Here is a 20,714-nt window from a genome sequence, read left to right as displayed (position 1 = left end):
TGCGGGGAGATGCCTCCCTCTGGGAATTCTTGCAGAACCTAAGCCCTTCCATAGCCTTGGAAGACGGCTTTCTCCTACCTTTGCTGGACAGCCAATACACCCGGTGCCAAGTAAAGGACGCCGGGTCCTGGGAACCTGGAGCTCAGCCACTGGGCCTGGACGGGGTGGGACGAGGGGCGGGGCCTTGCGGCTACGGGGAGGGGCCTGGGGCGATAGCGAGGCCCGGGGGCCGGGGCTGGGCGTGCCCGGCGTGCGAGCGGCGGCGTGCGCGTGGTGGGGGCGGGGCAATAGCTCCAGGCGCACGTCGTAAACAGACAACATGGCGGCGGCGGCGCCTGGGACCTTGGGCTCCTTGCAGGCGGGCCGCGCCCGCTTGGTGGCCGCTTGCTGTGCGCGGCTCGGCCCCGGGTGGAGGCTGCCGGGCTCCTGGACGAGTCCGCGCATGACGTGGGCCCGGGGCTGGGTGCCTGCGGCCGGGGGTGCGGCTCCGCAGAGGAGCTACAGCCCTGAGGTGAAGACCGAAGACGAGCTGCGGGTGCGGTACCTGGAGGAGGAGAACCGAGGTGAGGGGCGCAGCGCTGGCGGCCGCCGGTCCTAGGAAGGGGTCGCGAGGTCAAGTGTCCGGGCTGACGTCGGTGTCCGCCGGGCTGCCCGGTGGAGGCCGCTCCCCTCCCCCGCCCCAGCCTCGCGCCCGTGTAGCGCTTCCTGTGCCTAAAGCTGTACGGAGCAGCCGGCCTGCCTGTCAGGGCGGCCTCTCTCAGCGCCGGGGACAGAAATGCACTTTACGGCCAAGGTCAATCAACCGGGTGTGTGATATTTGCTTCCAGGTTTTGTTCTTGCTTTGAAATTGTTTTCTGTCAACTCGTATCAGGGAGAGAGAGTTTTAGAAGCTGCAGAGAGAATGCATTTTGTTATTCCGTACAACCGTATATTAAAGTTCAGCTGGAACAATTTTTCCCCCTTGTTCAGCAGGAACAGTTTTTTGCCTTGTCCGTTTTATCTTAGAAAGTTAGTTTTGGGAGACGATTCAACTTCAGTTAAACAATTTTGAACCTTTTTTTGTCTTCAAGTTACGGTGCTGAGCCCTGAAGACATATTGTGGATGATACTGACCTTGCCCTTGAGCAGCCTACATTGGGAGGAGACCAATGAATTAGCAACACAATACCGGAGAAAAAACTGGGAAGGAGGGTGCTTGCCCTTTGGGAAAGATCATTGACGTTCATTCCTTTAACTTGCCGCGTTGGGAAAAGCTAAAGGGGTCCTGAAAGGAGTAATAACATTTTGCCAGAGGACCAGTCATTTAAGTTTGACATGCAGTTAATTGAGCACCTATGATCTGTTAGGCAGAAGTGCGTAAGGAGTTAGGTCACGATTACTGTCCTTAAGCAGCTGTGAATATAGTAAAAGAATATAATAGTCATCAAAAGGCTATGCCAACTTTAAAGGTTCGTTGAGAGCACAGGGCTGTAATAGCTACAAGGGGCATATGATCATTTATATTTGGGGATATGGGAAGAGGAAAGAGAAGATTCTGAGGGTCAGGTTAGGGTTTTGCCAGATGAAACGGGTTCCAAGGCACTGCTTACTTAGGCACTGGAATTTGACATCAATGAGGGTTCTTAAACTAGCTTTGCCTCACTTTCTCATGTGTAAAATAGAAAAAATATCACCAATTTTGTATGGTTGCTGTGACGATTAGATGAGAATGTTAATATAAATTGCTCTCTAAGTATTTAGATCATAGTGGGTACTCCAGAGTATGTTATTTCATTTGTTAACTCGTTTATTTGACAGAGATCAGAGCATGGTCAAAGGCATGGGATGTGAACATGTGTAGTGTTTTTGGGAAAGAACGTAAGGCAAGTGTAGCTGTAGTGCGGCATGACGGGCAGAATAGTGAGAAATGCAGGCCGAAAGCAGGTGGGCACTGGGGTGATTAGAGATGTGAATGCCATCCTCTTGGCTAAGCTTGGTCTTTCTGGGATTTCAATTATATTAGGTGTATCAACAGTATAGTACATTAGATGCAAAGGGAACGCAGTTGATAATGTGCACATACTCAGTTTTGTTGTCCTTATGATCTAAGTGCAGATTGAAAGAAAATTTTCATAAAATATGTGGAAAGTCCTCAAGTTAGGATCCGAATGGAAAGAGAAGAAATCAGAGCATACAAAACAATTTAATTAAATTCAGATGTTTTCAGTTACCTGAAATGTAAAAAATCAGCTATTAGGACATCCTCATTTCTTAAGGAAATTGACCCAGCTTCTACTGAGGATCATCAACCTCAGTTAGCAGCTGAGGCTTGGCTAACATTATGAATGTGCTTTGCTTTATTACGGAACCAGCAGTAAGCAGTGCAAAGAAAAACATGAGGTCAAGGATACTGCAGGTGGAGGAGTCTCCCTGAGCCTTTGCTTCTCACACAGGCGAGTCCAAACTTTAGTGCTCTCAGCAGCCTGCCAAGAAGATGAGAACTCTCCCGGGTCAGAGGAGCCCCAAACTGCACTCTGCTCTCTAGGCCTCATTAGGCTGGTGGATGTAGGTGAGTGCAGAACACATCAACCCTTATCATTGCCTGGGCTCTATATTTGTAATCTGTTGTGGAGGCAACAAAGTTGATATAGTTCTATAATCACTAAAGTTTGTTTAGTGGTTATTTCTTGCAGTGTTATCCAGCCTAGCTGGAGTTTCACAGCAGCAGTCTTGGGCATGGTTTACAAAGGTGTTTCCTAGTGTCTTAGAGTGAATGGGTGGCCTCCTTTATAGGTCAAGTGATCTCTGATCATTATTTTTCCCACTTTAATCTAAATGCAAGTGCTGGGCTTACTTTTTTTCAAGGCCTAGACTTACTTCCCTGCTCTGTGGAAAACCTCTAGTGGCTCCCTGTTTCCTGTAAGCCTCCCTTCACAGCTGGCAGGCATTCACAGTCTGTCCATCTTCCTGCAGTTGCACCTCTGCCTTCCCTACCATCCTTTTCCCAAGTCTGGTAAGATTCTACTCGTAATTATGATCCACTGCAAAGGTCATCTTTGTGTACCAGATCAGAAGACCAGGCAGAAATAGAACACACAAGCAAATGCGTAGTGCAAGTCTCCTTGATACCTGCTGCTTCTCAGCATTCACATCTAGATTATTAAGTCATCCTGAGTGTCTCTGAAATTGTTTTACTCTTCTTTATTTTCTTAACCAACACCACTCTTGTCCAAGCCAGCATCATGTCTCAAGTGGACTGTTGTAGAGGTCTGCTAGCTGGTCTTTCTACATCTCCTTGCTTTTCTTTTTGGACAGGTTGATTCCTTTCATGTTTATTTTCCTCATGTTTTAAAAATAAATTTTCATATATTTTATGACAGTGAATTATATCTTTAAAAAAATTTTTTGTATCATTAATGTACAATTACATGAACAACATTATGGTTACTATACTCACCCTATCATCAAGTCCCCACCACATACCCTATTACAGTCACTGTCCATCAGTGTAGTAAGATGCTATAGAATCACTACTTGTCTTCTCTGTGTTATACTGTCTTCCCCGTGTCCCCTCCCCTACATTATGTGTGCTAATCATAATGCCCCTTTTCCCCCCTTATCCGTCCCTTCCCACCCATCCTCCCCAGTCCCTTTCCCTTTGGTAACTGTTAGTCCATTTTTGGGTTCTGTGAGACTGCTGCTGTTTTGTTCCTTCAGTTTTGGCTTTGTTCTTGTACTCCACAGAGGAGTGAAATCATTTGATGCTTGTCTTTATCTGCCTGGCTTATTTCGCTGAGCATAATACCCTCTAGCTCCATCCATGTTGTTGCAGATGGTACGATTTGTTTTCTTCTTATGGCAAATAATATTCCATTGTGTATATGTACCACATCTTCTTTATCCATTCATCTACTGATGGACACTTAGGTTGCTTCCATTTCTTGACTATTGTAAATAGTGCTGCGATAAACATAGGGGTCCATATGTCTTTTTGAGACTGGGCTTCTGCATTTTTAGGGTAAATTCCTAGGAGTGGAATTCCTGGGTCAAATGGTATTTCTATTTTGAGTTTTTTGAGGAACCTCCATACTGCCTTCCACATGGTTGAACTAATTTACATTCCCACCAGCACTGTAGGAGGGTTCCCCTTTCTCCACATCCTCCCCAACATTTGTTTGTGTTTGGATGTTGGCCATCCTTACTGGTGTGAGGTGATATCTCATTGTGGTTTTAATTTGCATTTCTCTGATGATTAGCGATGTGGAGCATCTTTTCTTGTGTCTTTCAGCCATCTGAATTTCTTCTTTGAAGAGCTGTCTGTTCAGCCCCTCTGATCATTGTTTAATTGCATTATTTGCTTTTTGTTTGTTGAGGTGTGTGAGCTCTTTATATTTTGGATGTCAACCCTTTATCAGATCTGTCATTTATGACTATATTCTCCCGTGCTGTAGGATGCCTTTTTGTTCTATTGGTGGTGTCCTTTCGTGTACAGAAGCTTTTCGGCTTCATGTAGTCCCACTTGTTCATTTTTGCTTTTGTTTTTCTTGCCCCGGGGAGATATGTTCATGAAGAAGTTGCTCATGTTTATTATATCTAAGAGATATTTGCCTATGTTTTTTTCTAAGAGTTTTATGGTTTCATGACTTACATTCAGGTCTTTAATCCATTTTGAATTTACTTTTGTGTATGGGGTTAGACAATCATCCAGTTTCATTCTCTTAGATGTAGCTGTCCAGTTCTGCCAACACCAACCTTTGAGGAGGCTGTCATTTCCCCATTGTATGTCCATGGCTCCTTTATCGTATATTAATTGACCGCATATGTTTGAGTTAATATCTGGACTCTCTATTCTGTTCCACTGGTCTGTGGCTCTGTTCTTGTGCCAGTACCAAATAGTCTTGGTTACTGTGGCTTTGTAGTAGAGCTTAAAGTTGGGAAGTGAGATACCCCCAGCTTTATTTTTCCTTCTCAGGATTGCTTTGGCTATTCAGGGTCTTTTGTGGTTCTATATGAATTTTAAAACTATTTGTTCCAGTTCATTGAAGAATGCTGTTGGTATTTTGATAGGGATTACATTGAATCTGTAGATTGCTTTAGGCAGGATGGCTGTTTTGACAATATTAATTCTTCCAAGCCAAGAGCATTGGATGAGTTTCCATTTGTTTAGTGTCCTCTTTAATTTCTCTTAGGAGTGTCTTGTAGTTTTTAGGGTATAGGTCTTTCACTTCTTTGGTTAGGTTTATTCCTAGGTATTTTATTCTTTTTGCTGTAATTGTGAAGGGAATTGTTTTCCTGATTTCTCTTTCTGCTAGTTCATTGTTAACCTATACGAAAGCAACAGATTTCTGTGTGTTAATTTTGTATCCTGCAACTTTGCTGAATTCAGATATTAGATCTAATAGTTTTGGAGTGGAATCTTTAGGGTTTTTTATGTACAATATCATGTCAGCTGCAAATAATAACAGTTTGACTTCTTCTTTACCTATCTGGATGCCTTGTATTTCTTTGTTTTGTCTGATTGCCATGGCTAGGACCTCCAGTACTATGTTGAGTAACAGTGGGGAGAGTGGGGGTCCCTGACTTGTTCCTGACCTTAGAGGAAAAGCTTTCAGCTTCTTACTGTTAAGTATGATGTTGGCTGTGGGTTTGTCATATATGGCCTTTATCATGTTGAGGTACTTGCCCTCTATACCCATTTTGTTGAGAGGTTTTATCATGAATGGATGTTGAATTTTGTCAAATGCTTTTTCAGCATCTAAGGAGATGATCATGTGGTTTTTGTTGTTTTTGTTGATGTGGTGGATGATGTTGATGGATATTTGAATGTTGTACCATCCTTGCATCCCTGAGATGAATCCCACTTGATCATGGTATATGATCCTCTTGATGTATTTTTGATTTCGGTTTGTTAATATTTTGTTGAGTATTTTTGCATCTATGTTCATCAGCGATCTTGTTCTGTAATTTTCTTTTTTTGTGGGGCCTTTGCCTGGTTTGGTATTAGTGATGCTGGCTTCATAGAATGAGTTTGAAAGTATTCCCTCCTATTTATTTTTGGTAAATTTTAAGGAGAATGGGTATTATTCTTCTCTGTATGTCTGATAAAATTTAGCGGTGAATCCATCTGGACCAGGAGTTTTGTTCTTGGGTAATTTATTGATTACCGATTCAATTTCATTGCTGGTGTTTGGGGTTTTCTGTTTCTTTCTGGGTCAGTCTTGGAAGGTTGTATTTTTCTAGGAAGTTGTCCATTTCTCCTAGGTTTTCCAGCTTGTTAGCATATAGTTTTTTGTAATATTCTCTGATAATTCTTTGTATTTCTGTTGGGTCCGTCGTGATTTTTCCTTTCTCATTTCTGATTCTGTTGATGTGTGTAGATTCTCTTTTTCTTTTTATAAGTCTGGCTAGGGGTTTATCTATTTTGTTTATTTTTTTCAAAGAACCATCTCTTGGTTTCATTGATTTTTTTTTCTATTGTTTTATTCTCCATTTTATTTATTTCTTCTCTGATCTTTATTATGTCCCTCCTTCTGCTGACTTTGGGCCTCATTTGTTCTTCTTTTATCAGTTTAAATAATTGTGAATTTGACTATTCATTTGGGTTTGTTCTTCCTTCTTAAATAGGCCTGGATTACTGTATACTTTCCTCTTAGAACTGCCTTTGCTGTGTCCCACAGAAGGTGGGGCTTTGTGCTGTTGTTGTCATTTGTCTCCATATATTGCTTGATCTCTATTTTAATTTGGTCATTAATCCAATGATTATTTAGGAGCATGTTGTTAAGCCTCCATGTGTTTATGAGCCTTTTTTGTTTTCTTTGTGCAATGTAGTTCTAGTTTTATACCTTTGTGGTCTGAGAAGTTGGTTGGCAGAATTTCAGTCTTTTTGAATTTACTGAGGCTCTTTTTGTGGCCTAGCATGTGGTCTATTCTGGAAAATGTTTCATGTGCACTTGAAAAGAATGTGTATCCTGCTGCTTTTGGGTGTAGAGTTCTGTAGATGTCTGTTAGATCCATCTGTTCTAGTGTGTTGTTCAGTGCCTCTGTGTCCTTACTTATTTTCCGTCTGGTGGATCTGTACTTTGGAGTGAGTGATGTGTTGAAGTGTCCTAGAATGAAAGCAGTGCATTTTATTTCCTCCTTTAATTCTGTTAGTATTTGTTTCACATATGTTGGTGCTCCTGTATTGGGTGCATATATATTTATAAATATATATAAATCCTCTTGTTGGACTGACCCCTTTATCATTATGTAATGTCCTTTTTTATCTCTTGTTACTTTCTTTGTTTTGTTGCCTATTTTCTGCAAGTACTGCAACACCTACTTTTTTCTCCCTATTGTTTGCAAGAAATGTCTTTTTCCATCCCTTGACTTTTAGTCTGTGTATGTCTTTGGGTTTGAGGTGTGTGTCTCTTGTAAGGAGCATATAGATGGGTATTGTTTTTTTTATCCATTCTATTACTCTGTGTCTTTTGATTGGTGCATTCAGTCCATTTACATTTAGGGTGATTATTGAAAGATATGTACTTATTGCCATTGCAGGCTTTAGATTTGTGGTCACCAAAGGTTCAAAGCTAGCTTCTTTACTATCTAATTGTCTACCTTAACTTGCTTATTAAGCTACTATAAACACAGTCTGATGGTTCTTTATTTCTCTCCCTTCTTATTCCTCCTTCTCCATTCCTTATATGTTAGAATGGAGGAGGAGGAATTCTCTTATTCTTTTATTCTGTACTCTTTTGTGTTTCTTTTGACTGTTTTTGTGAATAGTTGATATTATTTTTTGCCTTTAGTTAGTATTTGGTCTGCTTTCTTTGCTATGATTTTATTTTCTTTGGTGACATCTATTTAGCCTTAGGTGTGCTTCCATCTAAAGCTGTCCCTTTAAAATAACCTGTAGAGATGGTTTGTGGGAGGCAAATTCCCTCAACTTTTGCTTGTCTGGGAATTGTTTAATCCCTCCTTCGTATTTATGATAATTGTGCTGGATACCGTATTCTTGGTTCAAGGGCCTTCTGTTTCATTCCATTAAATATGTCATGCCATTCTCTTCTGGCCTGTAAGGTTTCTGTTGAGAAGTCTGATGGTAGCCGAATGGGTTTTCCTTTGTAGGTGATCTTTTTTGTCTCTCTGGCTGCTTTTAATACCCTGTCCTTATCTTTGTTCTTTGCCATTTTAATTATTATATGTCTTGGTGTTGTTCTCCTTGGGTCCCTTGTGTTGGGAGATTTGTGGGCTTCCATGGTTTGAGAGACTTTTCCCTCCCCAGCTTGGGGAAGTTTTCAGCAATTAATTCTTCAAAGACACTTTCTATCCCTTTTTCTCTCTTCTTCTTCTGGTACCCCTATAATGCAAATATTGGTCCATTTTGATTGGTCACACAGTTTTCCTAATATTCTTTTATTCCTAGAAATCCTTTTATCTCTGTCTGCCTCAGCTTCTGTGTATTCCTGTTGTCTGATTTCTATTCCATTCACAGTCTCTTCCACCTCATCCAGTCTGCTCTTAAATCCTTCCGTTTGTTTTATTTCTGTTATCTCCCTCCAGAAATCATCCCTTAGTTCTTGCATTTTTCTCTGTAGATCTGACAGCATGCTTATGACTTTTATTTTGAATTTTTTTTCAGGAAGTTTGCCGATTTCGGTCTCCTCAGGCCCTCTGTCAGGCAGGGGTTTGAGGGATTTTGGACTGAGCAAGGTTCTTTTGCCTTTTCATAGTGATGGAAGTGATCATCAGCAAGTGGTGTGTATGTTAGCTGGGAGAACAAAGTCCCTTCCTGCTTGCTGGTCACCTTGGCCATCTCTGCTGCTTTTGCCAGTCAACTGTACACAGGGAGCAAATCTCTGGTTTAATCCCCTGAGCTGCCGTGGGCGGAGTGACCCTCAGGATGGCCGAGGGCACTGGCGGGATTGCAGGTGATCATTGTGTGTTCCCTGTGAGAACAGAGTTCTCACATGCTTTCTGGACTCCATGCTGGCTTCCTCTGCCTGCCAGTTGGTCGCGCACAGGGGGCAGCCTCTGGGTTGATGCCCTGAGGTGTCCTGCATTGGCGGTGTTTGCAGGCGATCAGTGCGTGTTCTCTGTGAGACCAGAGCTCCTGTATCTTTTCCGGGCTCTGTGCTCGCTTCTCCTGCCTGTGCCGGTAGGCCGCGCCTAGGGGGCAGCCTCTGGGTTAATCCCCTGAGCTGCTGTGGGTGGGACAGCCCTCGGGATGGCCTAGGGCATTGGTGGGGGTTTCAGGCAAGCAGTGTGTTTTCTTCGGGAGAATAAAGCCCCTTGTGCCTTCTGGACTCTGCCCCGGTCTCTGCTGTTTCTGTCAACTGCGGGCAGGGGGCAGCCGCTGGTTCTGGCCCGGTTATCTGTGCACTTGAAGAAGCCTCTGTGTGGTTGCTGTGGGTGGGGTTGCTCCCTGGGTTGCTCCGTAGCAATGGCAGGTCAGCTGGTTTGCTTGCTGTGCTTGTAATGAACGGCAGGCTGCTTATTGCCGTGAGGGGCTTCAGTGCTGTGTTGCCACCTAGGGGTGAGGGTGCCTGAAGATTTGGTTATTTAGCAGTCCTGTGCTTCCACTTCCTCCCCACTCTGATTGTTTTTCTCCTGCGGGTGAGCTGGGGTGGGGGAAGTGCTCGGTCCCGCTGGGTCATGGCTTTGTATCTTACACTTTTCATGAGATGTGGAGTTCTCGCAGATGTAGGTGTAGCCTGGCTGGTATACTGTACCTTCTGGTCACCCTTTTAGGAATAGTTATATTGGCTGTATTTTCAAAGTATATATGGTTTTAGGAGGAGATTTCCACCACCCTACCCATGCTGCCATCTTGAGAATCTCAATGAATCATATCTTGATAAAGATACATATATTGAGATAGATATATTTATTTTTGAATTTTTATTGAGGTATAATTCACACACCATAAAATTCAAAATGTACAGTTGTTTTTAGTATATTTGCAAAGTTGCAGCCGTCATTCCAATCCAGTTTTAGAGCATTTTTTATCAATCCAAAAAAGAAACCTTGTTCTCTTTAGCAGTGACTCCCCATTCTCACAGTCTCCCTCTCCTCAAAATAAGTCCTGTTTTTCTGCTTTCTCATTAGATTTGTATACTGTGGACATTTCATATAAAGAAATCATATAGTGGCATTTGTGACTTCCTTCACTTAGCATGATGTTTTCAAGAGTCATCTGTGTTGTAGCATGTATCGGTACTTCATTCCTTTTTATGGCTGAAACATTCCATTGTATGACTATTCCACATTTTGTTTATCTGTTCATTATTGATGTACATTTGGGTTTCCACTTTTTGGATATTGTGAACAGTGCTGCTCGGAACATTTCTGTGTAAATTTTTGTGGACATATCTTTGCATTTCCACTTAGTAGTGGGATTGCTGGGTCATATGGTAATTCTATGATTCAACATTTTGAGCAACTACCAAACTTTCCCAAAGTGGCTTTAGCATTTTCCATTACCACCAGCAAGGTGTTGAGGACTTCAATGACTTAACATCCTGACCTGTATTTGTGATGGTGTTTTTGATTATAGTCATCCTGGTGCATGTGAAATGGTATCTCGCTGTGGCTTTCATTTGAATTTCTGGAATGGTTAATGATGTTGAATATCTTTTCATATACTTATTGGTCATGTTTGTATCTTTTAGAGAAATGTCTTTTCAGATCCTTTGTCCTTTTTATTGTTGTCTTTTTATTTGTCTTTATTTTTGACACTTTGTCTTTTTATTGTTGTCTTTTTATTGTTGAATTGCAAGAGTTCTTTACTTACTCCAGATACAAGTCCCTTGTCAGGTACATGACTTACAAGGATTTTCTCCTATTCTGTGGGTTGTGTTTTCACTTTCATAGTAGTGTATTTGGAAGAACCTAGGTTTTTGATTTTGATGTAGTCCAGTGCATCTGTTTGTTTCTTTTGTTGTTATGCTTTTGGATCATATCTAAGAAACTGTTACCTAGCGCCCGTGTCACAAAGATTTATACCTGTTTTCTCCTAAGAGTTTTAGGGTTTTAGCTCTTACATTTGTGATGTGGTCCATTTTTAATTAGTTTTTGTATGTAGTGTTTATTAAGATACTACATCTTCATTCTTTTTCTTGTGGCTATCCAGTGTCCCATCACTATTTGTTGAAAAGACTATCCAGTTACCACAGAATTGTGTTGACATCCTTATTAAAAATTAATTGGTCATAAACATAGAAGTTCTGGACTTTTGAGTTCTATTCCATTTACCTACATGTCTCCCTTTATGCCAGGGCCATGCTCTTTGTAAAATATCATTTCGATTTCAAATTTCTGTCCTTTTTTAAGAGTGTTTTGTCTGTTCTGGACTCTTGCATTATTAGCACATGAAATTTTTTTTTTTGGTAAGAAAAAAACTTAATATGAAATACTAGCTGACAGTGACCAATTTCTCAAATGAGAACACAACCTACTTGTGAGTGAAGACATAATTATTGTGATTGTGGATAACACACAGCTGTGAATAACAAGAAAGTCATCTGAGATTTGACAGGGATTGCAGCAAATCAGTAGATCAATTTGGGGAGTATTGCCATTTTAACTGTTAAGTTTTACAGTCTGTGAACATGTAATATTTTTGTATTCAACAATGTTTTGTAGTTTTCGATGTACCAGTCTTGCAGGGTTTTTTTTTTGTTGTTGTTAAATTTAATTCCTATTTCATTCTTTTTAGATGCTATTGTAAATGGAATTTTCTTAGTTTCATTTTCAGATTGTTCATTGCTAACCTATCATAATACCTTGTTTTTTGTATACTAATCTTGTATTTTGCAACTTTGCCTAAGTTCTTTTCCTATTACAGGTTTTTAGTGGGTTTCTTATTATTTTCTATGCACAAGATCATGGCATCTGCAAACAGGTAATTTTACTTCTTCTACTTTTCTAGTCTATATGCCTTTTCTTTCTTTCTCTTGCCTAATCTCCCTAGTTGGAGCCTCCATTACAGTGTTGAATTAAAGTGTCAAGAGCAGACATCCTTGTCTTGTTGCTGATTTTTTGGGGTAAAGCTTTCAATACTTCACCATTAAATATGGTGGGTTTTTTGGAGATGCCCTTTATCAGGTTGAGGAGGCTTCCATCTCTTTGGAGTTTACCATGTTGAATTTTTCTGCATCTGTTGAGGTGATTTTACGATTTTTCTTGTTTAGCCTGCTATTGTGATGTATTATCTTAACTGATTTTCAAATATTGAACCAGTCTTGCGTAACGTGAATAAATCCCACTTGGTTGTGATGTATATTTTTTTCATGCTTAGCCAGGCAGGAAGCTTATCAATTTCCAAATCTTCTTAAAGAACCAGCTTTTGATTTGGTTATTTTCTTTATTGATTTCTTGCTTTCAATTTCATTGATTTCTGCTGGCTTTTACGTTTTTTTTTTAACTTATTTTAAACTTAATTTGCTCTTTTTTTCTCTAGTTCCTTAAGGTGGAAGCTTAGATGATCAATTATAGATTATCAATACACAGTTATTAATATGTGCATTCACTGCTATAAATTTTCCTCTAAGCACTGCTTTTGCTGCCTCCCACAAACTTTTGTAAGTTGTTTTCATTTTCATTTAATTTGAAACATTTTACATTTCTCTTGAGGGTTCTTTTACCTGTGCATTCAATCTCCAAATATTTTGGGGTTTTCCAGCTGTCTTTCTGTAAATGAATTCTAGTTTATTTCCCTTGTGTAAGAGCATACTTCATTGAGATTTCTTTTTTTTATAAATTTCTTAAGGGGTGTTTTTGGCCTAGAATGTGGTCTATGTTAGTGACTATTCCTGGTGAGCTTGGGAAGAATCTTTGTTCTGCTCTTGCTGGTTGAAGTAGTCCATAGTCCATTAGCTCTAGTAATAAGTTAGATCTAGTTCACTGACGGTGGTGTTCCGTTCAGCTGTACCCTTAACTGATATTCTGCCTGCTGAATCTGTCAGTTACCAATAGAGGTGAGTTGAAATCTGCAACTCTGAGAATGGATTTGTCTGTTTCTTCTTGCAGTTCTCTCAGTTTTTAACTCATGTAATTTGATGTTATGTTGTTAGGACCAGGCACATTATGGTTTCATTGTATCTTTTTGGCCTCTAGCGTTATATTTTATGCCCCTTTTGGTCCCTGAGACTGCTCCTTATTCTCAAATATGCTTTCTCTGAAATCAGTAATAGCTACTCCAGAAGTTTTCTTTTATAATATTAGCATGGTTTATCTTTCTCCATCCCTTTACTTTTAATCTATTTCTATATTTAAAGGAGATTGTCATACACAGCATATAGCTAGGTCTTGTTTTTTATCCAAACTTATAGTCTCTTTCTTAACTTGTATATTTGATCATTCATACTTAAAGTGATTATTATGTACCATATTTGTAACTTCTTTCTCTTCCTTGCCCTTGTTATTTTTGTCTTGTTTTCTCAACTTTCTTAGAAGAACAGTTATACTTCTTTAAAATCTTAATTTTACTAGTTGCACTAGTGTTTGCAGTATGTATTTACAACTAATCTAAGTCCACTTTCAAATAACGCTATTTTCAAACAACATAAACCACTTCATGGTAGTAAATGAGTACTCCCATTTCTTCCCTCCCAGTCTTGTAACATTGTTGTTTATTTCCCTTTTCCATAAGCTGCAAGCCACCAATACATTGTGACTGAACAAACTGTTATTTCAGAGATCGATTAAGAAGTAAAAAAATCTTGAAGTTCTTTTAATAGGTCTCTTGTTAGCAGTGGTTGGACGTTATAATTCTGAATATGTTTTGTTTTTATTGTAGGATAGAGCAAATGAAAAAATACACTGTTATTGTGGGAACCAGACTTTTCCTTTGATAGGAGAAGGAAAGTACAAATAGGGGATGGGAGAAGGTGAGGAAAAATCCTTTTACGTTGGATTTGAACTGGAATTATTAAGACAAATTTATGATTTCTAATAAATATAAAAACCATGAGCATATTGTCATATATATGGATATTGCTGCTGAACGCTTATGTACGATTATTTATTTGAACATATGTTTTCATTTCTCTTGGGTTTATAGCTAGTAGAATCATTGGGTCGTGTGGTAATTTTATGTTGAGTTTTTGGATTAGCCATCAAACTGTTTTCCATAGTGGCTGTACCATTTTACATTTTCACCAGCAATATACAGGGGTTCCTAGTTCTCCTCATCCTCATCAACACTTCCTTGTTTCCATTTTTTAAAGAAATTTAAACCATCCTACTGGGTGTGAAGTGATACTTCATTGTGGTTTTGATTTGCATTTCCTTAATAACAAAGATGTTCAGCATCAATTCATGTGTTTATTGGCCATTTATATATCTCCTTTAGGAAAGTATTTATTTAAACTCTTTGGTCCTTTTCCAGTTGGGCTATTTGTCTTTTGTTGTGAATAGTAAGAATTCTTTATGTAATTTGGACCCCATATCAGATGTATGATTTTAAAGTATTTTCTATTCCATGGGTTGTTTTCTAATTTTCTTGATAATTTTGATGAAGTCTGATTTTCTGTTTTTTTTCAGTTGTTGCTTGTGCTTTTGTTGCCATATTTAACACACTGTTTGTTGCCTTGTCCAAAGCCGTGGAGGTTCATACCTATTTTTCCTTCTGAAGGTATTGCAGTTTTATTACAATTATGTCTTATACCTGTTTTGAGATAATTTTTCTATATGGTATGAGGAAAGGGACCAACTCCATTTTTTTGGGGGTGAATAGCTAGTTGTCCAACCACTATTTACTGAAAAGACTGTTCTGTCACCATTGGATGGTCTTGGTATCCTTGTTGAAAGCCAGTTGCTATAAATGTATGTGTTTGTTTCTGGACTCTCAGTTCAATTCCATTGATTTATATATATATATATATGTATGTATCCTTAATGCCAGTACCACACTTTTTAAAAATTCCTTTTACTATAGCAGAGTTGTAAGTTTTGAAATGAGGAAATATCTTGATTAAGTCCGCTAAGTCTTCTTTCTTATTTAGTTCTTTTTTTCCAAAATTGTTTTAGTTTTTTTGGGGGGTCTCTTGCAGTTCTATTTGAATTTTAGTATCAGCCTTTCTGTAAGAAAGGCCATTGAAATTTTGATAGAGATGTGCAGATCAGTTTGGGAAGTATTGCCAGCTTTACAATGTTAAATCTTCCATGAACATGGAATATCTGTTTATTTGGGTCTTCCTTAATTTCTTTAAATGATGTTTCGTAGTTTTCAGTGTAGAGTCATCAACTTTTTAAATTATGTTTATTCTTAAGTATTTTATTCTTTTTGATACTGTTAGAAATTATTTTTCTTATTTTTGTAGTGTTTAGTAGTGTATAGAAATATAACTGATTTTTGTATACTGATCCTATATCATGCAACTTGTCTGAGTTCATTTATTAGCGATAATAGCTCTTTTAGAGATGCTCTCAAATTTTCTCTGTATAAGGTTATGTCATCTGTGAATGGAAATAGTTTTGCTGCTTTTTTTTTTCCAATCTGGATGTCTTTCATTTCTTTTTCTTGCCTAATTTCCCTTGCTAGAATTTCCAGTACAACATTGAATAGAAGTGGTGAAACCTGACATCCTTGTCTTGTTTTTTTACCTTAGGGGGAAGACTTTCCATCTTCAATCATTGAATATGATGTTAGTTGTGGGTTTTTTATAAATGTCCTTTATCAAGTTGAGGAAGTTACCCTCTCATACTAGTTTGTTGAGTTTTCTTTTTTAAATCATTTAAGTGTGTTGGATTTTGTCAAGTGTTTTTTCTGCATCAGTTGAGATGATTGTGTGGTTTTATTTTTTTTCTCTATTCTGTTAATGTGGTTTATTAGTTTGTTTAATCTGTGCTGAACCGCCCTTGTATTCCAGGGATAAATCCCACTTGGTTGTGGTGTATAAATCTTTAAATATGCTGCTGTATTTGGCCTCCTAGTATTTTGTTGAGGGTTTTTGCATCTATATTCATAAGAGATACTGGTCTATAGTCCTGTAATATATTCTTGCTTCCTTCTAACTCGTTCTGTATGCTGTGGCCTTAGGGATCTTTTTAAAATGCAGGACTGAACATAGAAATAAGTTTCCCCACCTTCATAAAAAGCTGTTAGAAATATATCACAAACAAACTAAATGGTGTAATACTAAAAGCATTCTTACTAAGGTCATTGGCAAAATAAGGGAACATGTTTTCCTTGCTAATATTCTGTGTTGGACTTGAAGTCCTAGCTAAAGTAAAATGGCAAGAGAAGGAAACGAGATTAACATTGGAACAGGAAATGTAATTTCCAGTATTTCTGGGTAATGATTGATTGTCTCTTAAAAAACTGTATGTTTGTCCATGTTGTACATGTATTGAGTACTTCATTTTTTTTTTGCTGGCCATTATGATGTTGCATGGATACCACATTTTGTTTACTTCCTCATCACTGGATGGACATTGAGGTTGTTTCCACCTTCTGAATATTTTGGATAATGCTGCTCTGCATTTTGGTACAGGCTTTTGTGTGAACATGTTTTCATTGGAAATCCTTTGTAAGGAAACTTCTAAGCCCAAAAGTTACAAAGGTGAAGGTATACTACATAAAAAGCTAAACTTTTTGTGCAGAACATGTGCAGGAGCTATGCATATATTCATGTATTTTTAAAGTCCCAGCAAAGTCGTTTTTCATCCTAGTTGTGTGAGTTTTATAGAGCAGAGTTGATGCTGTAATATGAAGTTGTTACAGATTGATACACTTGGCTTTCTTCATGAGGAAACTGAAGCTTGAATGTTGTAGCACAGTGATTCACTCAAGTGTGCAGTTAGATTGCCACTTAGATGCTGAAAGTAGTTATTCAGCCTCTGGCAGGCCCACTTTCTTTTATCTGTTCAATAAGGATAAAATTAGTACCTACAGTTTGGGTTGTTGTGGGGATTATAGGAGTTAATAAATTTAAAGCCTTGGGAGCAGTGTCCTGCACACATTAGAGAGCTCAATTAGTGGTAGCTGTTGTCTTTAGTATTGGGACATACTCCAGGGTATTCAGGAATTTAATGTAGAGCCTGCCCTAGATACCAGTTCTCCTCCATGATTTTCTCCATACAGAGATCATTTGGAATTCTTGCAAATTCATTCTACTGTGAGCTGAAGTTCATCTTTGTACTTTCTGTGAACAGTGGGTTTGCACAGTTTCTTACATAGAGAAGACGTGTCCATTTTGTTTAACCAGTTACACATAAGGATAATACCAATCCCCACCCCTATGAGGTGGAAGGTAGTTCTGTTATGCAAGGAAAATTTGTCCTTACTCAGAGGACAGGGATGTTGAATACAGCTTTTATAGGACTTAGAGTAGCAAATTAAGGTTTTTGAACTTTAAAGTATTTTGGAAATAAACTGTTTTAAGCAGGGGGTAAATTCTATGCAATTCTTGTTTTTGGAAAATTGATCTGACTGCTGGAGTTGGAATGGGAGGCTGGATTTTAGATGATGGTCTGTTATAAAATTAGGGCAGTTAGGAGCAAGAATAGGGCTTTGTGGGAGACAGAATGAACTTTTTAATAGATTGAGGTTGAATTGCTTGTTGAACTTCTAAATGGAAGTGCCTTTGGGTTAACTTTGTGGGACAGAGATAGTGATGGAAATAGTGAAAACTGTATGGTATGGGAAAAAGATAGAGATACTAACACCTGGTACACAGGCAAAAAGCTGACTCCACAGTGCTTGCTTGTTTGTGACCAGGATTTGTTAGCTATTATTTGTGTATATACTTGAAGGTGATGAAACCATGTTTTAAAATGTATTCTGTGATTGAGGATTTTCACTAATAAGCATGGTCTTCCCTCTTGTTAGTGTGATTTAGTGACGTAGAATTTAGTAAAATATGGCAGATAACCTTGGTGGTGCTTAAAGAGGTATAAATTGAAGGGGACATGATGTTACGAAGTTCTTCTCTAAAGGCTGGAAGAAAAGTCGTGAATATTAAGCACTAGATTTTAGAGACATGTTACAAATATCACATTAAAAAAATATGCTCATCTTGAAAAGGAAGGTTAAACACAGAAACAGTGCTAAAGCTATTGGAGTGGAGTGAACAAAAATAAAGGTTTTTAAGGAGGTGGTAGATTTTTGCAGTGCCAGGTTAACTAACTGTGTGTGTGTGGGCTCTGTGCCCTAGATACCTCACTAACTCAAGTGCTTGTGCTTTGTTTTTTCTTAACTAGGAATTGTGGTGCTTGGAATAAACAGAGCTTATGCCAAAAATTCATTCAGTAAAAATCTTGTAAAAATGGTGAGTGTAAAGATTAAACTGTTGGTTTGTAATATTAAGATACACTGTTGACATCTATCTGAAAATGACTTTTCTCCATTTTCCTTCTTACCCTCCCATTTTTGTTTAGCTCTCAAAAGCTGTGGATGCTTTAAAATCTGATAAGAAAGTACGAACCATAATAGTCAGGAGTGAAGTCCCAGGGATATTCTGTGCTGGTATGTAAGTAAGTTTTATTATGAAATTAAACTGTAGTCTAAGTTTTTCTCAGTAGTAACCTGTTTTCCATTATACAGTGTTCCTATGGTTTGAATTACATTACCAACAATTCTTCTTCCTCTGTTTTTTACTGTTTTACAAGGAAAAAAAATGCTGTGTCAGTGTTAGAAAGTTTTGCAGCATGTGGATTATTTTGGAACTTGAAAAAAGAATTTGAAATCTTAAAATATTTGTAGTTATATGAATTTTTAGTTATATAGATATTTTATGAAAGATCAGTTGCAAAGGGAAAATGCTCTTTGCAACAGTGTGTTCTATATTTATTAGTTGCTCAAAAAATACCTTAATTGACTAGCAGTAGCTGCCTTGCACAAAGTGTTAAGTGTGGACATCGGCTTTGGAGGTTACTGTTTGTAGTAGTGCCAACTCATGTTTGTGTCCACAGATTGTACTTTTAAATTGGTATCTATAGTAGCAAAAGATAAGTTTTTTCCCCCCATTTGTACTGCATTACCAGAAGCTAAAGATTGAGTTGTCTTGTATTTTCTGTATTTGGAAGTATTTCTAAGCCATGAGATCAAATGAATCAGTTTCAAGTAGTAAAAAATGTAGATAGATTAAGATAAAAAATGCTGATGATGTGCAGTATCATTGTAATTTACAATGATAAGCAAATGAAGGTAGAAGTTGACTGAAGCATAAAATTTTCTTTCAGGAAAAATATAAGTAAGGTTATTCTGTTGAGGTGACCAAACATTTGAGGAGCCACCTGCAGTTTTACTCATTGTACCAGTATTTGTTGAGCATTTCAAATGTGCCTGGAGAAGTGCTGAGAACATGGGGATTTTTCCAGACAAAATGCTTTAGAGGTGTAGTAGTTGAGGCTGATAATTTGTCAGTTTCATTTTTAAGGGCCCTCAGTTTTTCCAGCTTCAAACTCAGTGGTTTCCACCTTAAAATACTGCAGAATTTTATGGTATTTAAGAACATTCAGGAAAAATGAGTTATATTTGGCTACTGACGTGATGTGCATATCTAAGAGGATTAATTTTAACTCTGCTTGGGTCATCAAAGGGAGGAGGATCATTATCCTCAGCTGCTTGGGTGATGACGTTCTGCAGTGCAGGCTTCCGCTTTTACGATTGTCAGATGTGACCAACACCACCTCCTGGTGCGGTTGCTGGAGGCTTTGTGTGTCAAGCACAGTGCAATAGTTAGTAAATGATAGCTGTAATAGTTCTTATAAAGGCTTCACATGTACTTCAATCTTTTTCTAAACAATGTGAAAACTAGTGTTTGGGGAGTTCTTGTATTGGTGACTTTTGAGCCAGATAAATATGTCTCCAGGTGCCTGAGTCTAGCTCCATGATTGACAGCTATGAGGTCACTGCACTCAGGTCCGCTGAGGGAAGACAGAGCAGTTTGGGAGCCTTTAAGGAAGAATTCCTGGTAGAACTCTCTTCAGTTGACCCGTTCCTTTGCTGCCCATTGGTTTTGGATCTCCATATTGTTAATATTCTTTTAAAAGGGCTTTAATGCTTTAATTTAATGCTTAAATGTACAGTCTCTAGTAGTCTTCTATAGGTTGCCTTGGGGACACATTAAATAATACAAAAAATGCTTTTTACCAGATTAACAAGTTAGCCTTGAATAATACTGTTTTCCAATGGTTAATCAAATTTATTTTCTTTGCTCTATGTGCTTTTCAATTTTGCATGACCATCTATATTTCAACTCATAAGATTTGTTACTGTAGATTGTCAAAAAAGTCATGTTTGAATTATGGAAAAATTAGGATAAATCATTTATAAATTTTAGTAACTCAGTGTATATATTGAAACCATTCTTTGAAATTTCTGAAAGGTTTTATTTTCTTATATATATTTGAAACAGGAAGTTTAGTAGGTCTGTCTTTATTAATACATACATATTAAGTATAAGGCCAGATAAGTAAAATCTCTCTACATAGTTAAAAAGAACATTTACATGTAGCCTGTATTAGTATAAAAATCCTGATTTTAGTTAGGCCTCATTTATTAGTTATTGTTGAATAGTCTTTCACATAATTAGAGCTTTAATTTCTATTCTGAAGTAGTAATGTTCAAAAACAAAATCCTCAAAAACAGTGTACTCATGTAGTGATCGTTCTCTCAGTCCCCCTCTTCCTTTCTGCCCCCGCAGAGGTTTCTCTTCTCTGTACATCTGCATTTCCGTGGCACCTTGTTCATTTCTAAAAACTTAAAGCTTATGAAGTGGTCTTGCCTCAAATTTCTTGGGGACGAG

At 38.3% G+C, this 20,714-nt stretch overlaps 1 protein-coding gene across 5 annotated transcripts in view; it reads left to right on the top strand.

Annotated features, from left to right (window-relative positions):
* Positions 1-273: 273 nt before the first annotated feature.
* Positions 274-20,714, top strand: part of AUH (AU RNA binding methylglutaconyl-CoA hydratase) — a 215,527-nt gene continuing 195,086 nt past the window's right edge. Inside the window, exons 1-3 of one of the 5 annotated variants that reach the window (XM_036894640.2) lie at positions 274-563; positions 18,166-18,233; positions 18,343-18,430. In XM_036894640.2, coding sequence (XP_036750535.2) covers positions 320-563; positions 18,166-18,233; positions 18,343-18,430 — 400 coding nt within the window. In that variant the 5' untranslated portion in view covers positions 274-319. Of the gene's footprint in view, positions 564-586; positions 807-2,318; positions 2,549-18,165; positions 18,234-18,342; positions 18,431-20,714 lie in introns of those variants that run through there. The other 4 variants (XM_036894639.2, XM_036894642.2, XM_057498460.1 and 1 more) reach the window with 4 other exon arrangements.

This window comes from Manis pentadactyla, chromosome 3, assembly GCF_030020395.1.
Source record: "Manis pentadactyla isolate mManPen7 chromosome 3, mManPen7.hap1, whole genome shotgun sequence".
Classification (NCBI taxonomy): Eukaryota; Metazoa; Chordata; class Mammalia; order Pholidota; family Manidae; genus Manis; species Manis pentadactyla.
The sequence above is the reverse complement of the archived record's forward strand: the minus strand, read 5'-3'. Positions and strand labels throughout refer to the sequence as shown.